The following is a 7303-nucleotide window of genomic DNA, read 5'->3' on the forward strand; positions in this document are numbered from 1 at the left end:
CCCCCACAGGTCACGGCCAATAGAATCTCTGCTGCTGCTGACATGTGGCCCAGACCTTGGGCCACATGTTTAGAACCAGTGATGTTTTTCTGTTTTCACACACAGATTCATGTTGTTCTAACCTGAGGAGTAAACACATAAAAAGTACAAGAAAAAACAACAAATACACGTTCTTTTGAAAGAAAAGTACTACAGTGGTTGAGGCTGGTGAAAGAAGGAACTGCAATACTGAACAGGAAACGGTGTGTGTTTTTACTTTCTTTAAGATAAGACTGTAAGTGGAGTCCAAACAAACCCTGGACAGAAGGAGAAAAAGAGGAAGGGAGGAGTTCCCAGATAAATATCTGCTAATGGTTTCTCTAATGACACTAAATGACAGACGAGTTCTTCCTCTGAGCTCCAGGAACAAACAAATACCTCCACACAGTCCTGACGGATTTGATAAAAGTCCCGGTCCTTCGGCCCCTGGTCTCAGTTCTACACTCGGTGACCTGAGGCAAAGGAACTCCCCAAACGATACCAATACTACCACTACTACCTGCCAAACTGTACTGCAGTACTCCTGACTCCACACACAGGTAAGAAACAGAAACACGCCTCTTCACCTGTTGATGTCACTGATTTGATCAGTGAAGTAGAACTGTTTTAGTTTTAGATTTAGAAAAAAAAATAGTTTTTGACATGAATTGATGAAATTATATTTAATCTAACTAACCACCAGAAACCACAGGTCAGAGGTCACAGGTCAGAGGTCACTGAAAATATAATCAAGAGTTGATTTTAGTTTTTCAAGAACAAGAAAAAACCGAAGTTGTGAACAGATGCGTCTCTGCAGCAGGAACTTTTCTGATCACACGTCTGTTGTTCCTGCCCCAGGACCCAGGGGGCGCCACACTGAACCACCGGACCAACCATGACCACTCACATGGAGACCCTGGACCCCTCCGCTCTGACTGACATCACCTCTCCTGTCACCTGCCACCTGAAGTCAGAGACACTGACCTTACCCGGGGGGGTGACCTCGGTGGCCGGCATCACCGTGGTCACCGGGGGGGCCGAACACTCCTGCAGGGCCTGTATGCTGGCGTTCTGCTTTTGGAAAAGTCTGGTTGGGCTCAGCTGTGTGGCTGTGGGGGCGTGGGACCAAGTGAGCCACTCGGGGACGGGGACTTCTCACCTGCTGGGACTGGGACTGGTGATCCTGGCTCTGTGTGTGGTGGTCGTGGGCAGCATCGCGGCCCACAGACTCCTGACCAGGACCCAGAGGCAGAGGAGGCAGGAGCGGCGGGAGGACGGGAAGGAGGTCCTGGTGGAGACTGGGAGGGTGATTAAGAGAGTCACAGTGTAGCCCCGTCCTCCCCCCGTGTGTGACCTCGTCCATATAGGGATCTGATACGGGGGTCTCCCCTGGGTCTCCCCTCCTCTCCCCTGGTCTCCCCTCCTCTCTCCTCCTCTCCCCTGGGTCTCCCCTCCTCTCTCCTCCTCTCCCCTCCTCTCTCCTCCTCTCCCCTCCTCTCCCCTCCTCTCCCCTTCTCTCCCCTGTTTGTGTGAGATCATCTCTCTTTTATTTTTCACTTCATCTTTATTTTCTTCACTGGATTTGTGTTGTTTGTATTTAAAGACATTCTATTAAATCTATTAAACGTTGTTATGAGACACATGCAGTACCTCTGTGAACCTACAGAGGTCACCAATGCACTGAGACACGGCCCTTGGTTCAGTCAAGTTCTGGTGACCCACATCCTGTTGGCTCCTCAGAACCGATACCTGTCGTTGTGTTTTAAAAAAAATGAAAAAATAAAAATAAATAAAAAACAAATCTGGAGATGAAAAAACTGAAGGTAAACAGATGCAGCTGCAGGTCACTGTGTGTTGACTCAGAAGCCACCACGAGGACGTGAACGGTACTGCAGAATACTTCACACACTCATTCACAACCCTACGCCTCCAGAGTGTAAAGAACGTACAGTACCGCCGCCTACTGGATGAGAAACTAATCGTAGTTCCACGGTCATGTTTCTACTGTGAACTAACCGTATTTTAAACACACATCAGTGCTAACAGTGACGTCACTGTTACTATAAACAACCAGTCCCCGTGTGTTGGCTGGTGTTGTTGTAGTTATCGTTAGTAGTTGTTGTAGTACTACTACTAGTTGTAGTATTAAATGGTCAACACATCTGAGGTCGGTAACATACCGAATGAGAGTAAGTGGTTCAAAGTACGTGTGGTATTTGTACAGGTACTCTGAACGGGAGCTCAGCCAGGTCACCTGACCACGGTCACGTGTTGTCGTTCAAGTTTCAACTTTCCTGTGTCTCTAAAAATCTGCCCCACCTTTGCTCTTCGATTATTGGCTGCAGGCGACATACACGGCAGCCTGATTGGTCCACTGCGCCTCACGTTCGCGTCAGTCAGATTCAACGTCACGCCCTCAGAGAAGTCGGCTCTGTGAGATTGATGTCGGGTCTGGACGACAACCCGACAGGACTATAGTTTTTCAGCCGACAAATGAAAACATGCCGCCGGGACCAGGACCAGGTGAGTGGACTGTGGACCAGCGGACCAGCGGACCAGCGGACTGTTGACTGGTCCACGGCGAAACTACAACTTTGTAAAAGTTGGAGGAGAAGTTTCTGTGAAGGTGTCTCTGTCAGAGGAGTCACCGGAGTGAACACCCGGAGTGAACAACCGGAGTGAACAACAGTTCTCGGTGTCGGTTAGTTTAACGAACTGACGGAGAAACAGACAGTCAGTGTTCACGGCGGACGGAGCAGGTGCAAGTACTCCGTGTACTCAGTGTATTTGGTGTATTTAGTGTATTTAGTGTACTCAGTGTATTTGGTATATTTGGTGTACTCAGTGTATTTAGTGTATTTGGTGTACTCAGTGTATTTGGTGTACTCGGTGTATTTGGTGTACTCAGTGTACTCAGTGAAAGTGAAAGTGAACTACTTCTTATTGTGACACATAACCAAATGTGACCCCTGCTTTTAAGGGGTGGGGGTGGGGGTGTGGTGGGGGGTGCAGCTTTAAGCTGGTGGACTGGAACCTGAAACCTTCTGGACCCAAGTCCACTTCCTAAACCACTGAAATATCCTCCAGAACTGATGAAGGTCTGAGCCACGACGGGCCGAGAGTTTATCAGTAGAGGAGGTGATGGTAGTGGAGGAGTGGAGTACTCAGAGTACTCAGAGTACTCTGAGTACTCAGAGTACCATCTAATCCCTGTTGAACCTGAACTCTGTCGGTTTTTACTGACTGTCATTCCCACACCGTCCACTTGGTGTTGTCAACATGACGTGTTACCATGGTGACGTTACCTTTTCTGTTGTTGTTGTTGTTGTTGTTGTTGTTGTTGTCATCGTTATTGTTGTCGTCTTTTTCTGCAGAGAACCGATGGACAGGAGAAAAACCGGCGGCTGACTCTGCTGCTCTTATCAACAACCGTGGGAATTGAACCTTCGTCTGGGAAAAATGTCAGAAAGCTAGAAAAACTAGTTGAGTTAGTTAGTGACCAGGAACTGTTTTTGGGCCACAGACAAAATCCTGTCTGTTCCTGCAGCACACAAGGAAGTACTGCAGTATTACAGTACAACATGGAGTACAGTGAGAGGGAGGAGTTCTGTGGTTCAGGGGAGGGGGAGTTGGACCCCGACATCGTCAGTGAGGAGGCGGGAAAACTGTACTCAGAGCTGCAGGTACGGTTTAACTCAGACAACAGTTCCAGGAACTTCCTGCCCAGATAAACAGGAAAGCCAGCGGAAGGGACACAGCTGGGGTCACGACCTCGGTCTTTAGTTCATTGGTTTGACTCCTCCCGTTCCCAGAGCGTGGTTGAGGCCCACGGTGAGGCCGTGGTGGAGTCACTGGTGCCCATGTTTGTGTGGGTGCTGGAGGCACTGGCCAGCTGCAGGGGTCAGCTCCGAGACAGAGAAGAAGAAGCAGAGAGAGAGAAGGCCGAGCGAGAAGAGCTGATGGACAGGTACCATGTGGAGAAAGCTCTGAGGAAAGAAAGTCAAGAGGTGAGCTAAGGTACAGTCTGGGGGGGGGGGGGGGGGGGAGGAGGGGTCGTGACCTCCATGGGTGACCTTTGGTGTTTCCAGAGATACCTGGAGCTGGACGACCAGATTGAACAGGAGAGAAGAGCCACGAAGGCACGGGAAAAAGGAAGGGAGCAGCGAGAGAGAGAGTTGGAGAGGAAGGCCAGAGAACAGGCTGATCAGGGTGAGAGAGCTGACCTTTGACCTCTGACACATCCCATAATAACTAGCAACATGAACGCCAGCGTGTCCTGTCGTCTCCAGTGGTGTTTCTGGAGGAGCAGAAGTCTCACCTGGGTCGAGAACTGAACACGCTCAGGCACAGTCACAACAAGGTTCCTCCTGACTCCTCCCCTTGTTATGTCGTAGCTGTGGTCATGTGACCAACCTCCACATGACTCCTCCTCTTCTTCTTCTTCTTCTTCAGCTGCTCATCCCCTACAGAGACCTGCTGGAAAAGACCAAGGACTCAGACAGGGACTCTCCTTCAAGGTGAGACAGACTGTAGTCCACCGACTGTAGCCCCCCGACTGCAGCCCACCGACTGTAGTCCACCGACTGTAGCCCCCCGACTGTAGTCCACCGACTGCAGTCCACCGACTGCAGTCCACCGACTGTAGTCCACCGACTGCAGCCCACCGACTGCAGTCCACCGACTGTAGCCCACCGCCTGCAGCCCACCGACTGCAGTCCACCGACTGCAGCCCACCGACTGTAGCCCTCCGACTGTAGTCCACCGACTGTAGCCCACCGACTGTAGTCCACCGACTGCAGTCCACCGACTGCAGTCCACCGACTGTAGCCCACCGCCTGCAGCCCACCGACTGTAGCCCTCCGACTGTAGTCCACCGACTGTAGCCCCCCGACTGTAGCCCACTGACTGTAGCCCACCGACTGCAGTCCACCGACTGCAGTCCACCGACTGTAGTCCACCGACTGGAGTCCACCGACTGCAGCCCACCGACTGCAGCCCACCGACTGCAGCCCCCCGCCTGCAGCCCACCGACTGTAGCCCTCCGACTGTAGTCCACCGACTGTAGCCCACTGACTGTAGTCCACCGACTGCAGTCCACCGACTGTAGCCCACCGACTGCAGCCCACCGACTGCAGCCCACCGACTGTAGTCCACCGACTGTAGCCCACTGACTGTAGCCCACCGACTGTAGTCCACCGACTGTAGCCCACCGCCTGCAGCCCACCGACTGCAGTCCACCGACTGCAGTCCACCGACTGCAGCCCACCGACTGTAGCCCACCGACGGTAGCCCACCGACTGAAGCCCACCGACTGCAGCCCACCGACTGCAGCCCACCGACTGTAGTCCTCCGACTGTAGTCCACCGACTGTAGCCCCCCGACTGCAGCCCACCGACTGCAGTCCACCGACTGTAGTCCACCGACCGCAGTCCACCGACTGCATCAGAAAGCATCAGAAACCAGAAATAGTAACAGTCACAGTCACAGTGGGTGATGGAGTAGGAAGAACCGTAGGTCACGTGTCATGTTTGAAATGGTCATTGTGATCTTTAGGTTCCAGCGGCGTCTGAAGGTCGGTGATCCGTGTTCTAACCAGGTTCTGGTTGAACTCTGTGCTGACGACAAGGTAAAAACCAGGGGTTCTTATTTCACACAGTGTTGTTTGATACCAGACGGTGAAAGTGGCTCCATCCGCTGGTCTTTCGCCGGACACTCACAGACCACATTCACTCTCTGCTCCCCCCACCGTGGAGCCTCAGGAAGGGGGCGCTGTGGACGTGAAGTTGACCGCAGGTCAGTTTGTGGATGACATCATCAGTTCCACTCCTGAGCTGGCCCAGTTTCACGTGGATACCAGGTGACAAAACCACGTGTCTGTCAGTGGATCAGCGCTGGTTAATTATTCATCAAATGAACTGGTGTTAACGACCAGTGGCGTCCGCCCTAACCCTGTCCTCATCCCCAGCTCCCCACGTGGACCCCCCCACACAGAGGCACCGACGGAGAACAGCTTGGAAGAGGAGTTGAAGATGTTGGAGGAGAAGGAGACGGGGGAGAAGAAGGAGGAGGAGGAGGAGGAGGAAGAGGAGGAGGACAGTTTGGTTTGGGAACTTCGCAACACAGACTCTGTGTTCTCTGAACTGTCGGAGCTGAGTCCAGATTATTTGGAGAGTGTAGATCGGGGGGTCAGTGTCAGAGGTACTCTACTGTAGTACTCTACTGTAGTACTCTACTGTAGTACTCTACTGTAGTACTCTAGTGTAGTTTACTGATTTCCTTCTTCCTCCGTAGGCAACGCCGACATGTTGGAGGAGATTCTGTCTCAGTATGAGGAACTGAAAGTCACCCAGTGAGTCAACCATCTGGTTTCTCTTCTGTTCATTTATTTCCCGCCTTCTGATTGGAGGGTTATTTTGGAACGGCTCCATCCGTTTACTGAGCTCAGAACTCCGTGTTTCCTCCCAGTGAATCAGTGGACGTCGCCCGGAAGGCCTTGATATCCCGTGTGGTGGAGCTCACTGATGAACGCTCAGCTCTTCAACGGGAACTGACTTCTGTCCAGGAAACGGTGGCTCGGGCGGAGGGGCGGATGAAGGAGAAGGAGGATGAAGCCAAGAGGTCGGGGGTAGTCATGATAGAAGTAATGATGATGGTAATGGTGGAGTTCTGGTTCTGTGGGGGGGCCGGGCAGCCAAAGGCCCTCGACCCCACCGTTTGTGGACCAGCACAACCCCCCCCCCCCCCCCCCCCCTGAGAGAGTTTGAACCTGTTCTCTGTTGACCAGGTCCATGTTTTCTTGCAGGTTGCGGAGAGAACTGGAGTCACATCGGGTGGATGATCCTGACGTAAGGCCGCTCACTCGTCTCTGCTCCAACACTGCCTCCAGTGGACTCCTTTAAAAACACATGCTGTCTCCCTCCTTCACTCAGGCCTCATCGCTCTCGTCCACGCGTCACTTCTCTCGCTCTGAAATGGCTCGAGTCGTGATGGAGAAGAACCAGTACAAACAACGGCTGTTTGAGCTGCAGGAGGCCGTGAGACACAGTCAGACAGTCAGGTGACCCGACCGGCCGCTGCACCACAGCAGACCATCCTGTCGTTGAACCTGCTGTCCCACAAATAACAACCAGCCCAGTCTGTTTTCCAACGTTCAGTCGTCCGGGGACACAGTGACTGCGTCAGCTGTTAGCAAGTAACGTTCAGTCTCAACGCCCCCCCCCATGGTACTGTGTGTACTACAGTGTGTACTACAGTGTGTACTACAGTGTGTACTACAGTGTGTACT

General features: G+C 52.5%; 1 protein-coding gene across 2 annotated transcripts in view; it reads left to right on the forward strand.

Annotated features, from left to right (window-relative positions):
• The first annotated feature begins 2390 nt into the window (after positions 1-2390).
• Positions 2391-7303, forward strand: part of LOC103387826 (C-Jun-amino-terminal kinase-interacting protein 4) — a 10140-nt gene continuing 5227 nt past the window's right edge. Inside the window, exons 1-13 of one of the 2 annotated variants that reach the window (XM_008322611.3) lie at positions 2391-2541; positions 3393-3701; positions 3831-4025; positions 4107-4227; positions 4308-4378; positions 4471-4535; positions 5572-5643; positions 5723-5875; positions 5984-6216; positions 6310-6367; positions 6484-6636; positions 6821-6863; positions 6948-7075. In XM_008322611.3, the coding sequence (XP_008320833.1) occupies positions 2512-2541; positions 3393-3701; positions 3831-4025; positions 4107-4227; positions 4308-4378; positions 4471-4535; positions 5572-5643; positions 5723-5875; positions 5984-6216; positions 6310-6367; positions 6484-6636; positions 6821-6863; positions 6948-7075 (1631 nt within the window). In that variant the 5' untranslated portion in view covers positions 2391-2511. Of the gene's footprint in view, positions 2542-3011; positions 3702-3830; positions 4026-4106; positions 4228-4307; positions 4379-4470; positions 4536-5571; positions 5644-5722; positions 5876-5983; positions 6217-6309; positions 6368-6483; positions 6637-6820; positions 6864-6947; positions 7076-7303 lie in introns of those variants that run through there. The other variant, XM_025061263.1, reaches the window with a different exon arrangement.

This window comes from Cynoglossus semilaevis, chromosome 13 (genome assembly GCF_000523025.1).
Source record: "Cynoglossus semilaevis isolate Cse_v1.0 chromosome 13, Cse_v1.0, whole genome shotgun sequence".
In the NCBI taxonomy this organism is placed as follows: Eukaryota; Metazoa; Chordata; class Actinopteri; order Pleuronectiformes; family Cynoglossidae; genus Cynoglossus; species Cynoglossus semilaevis.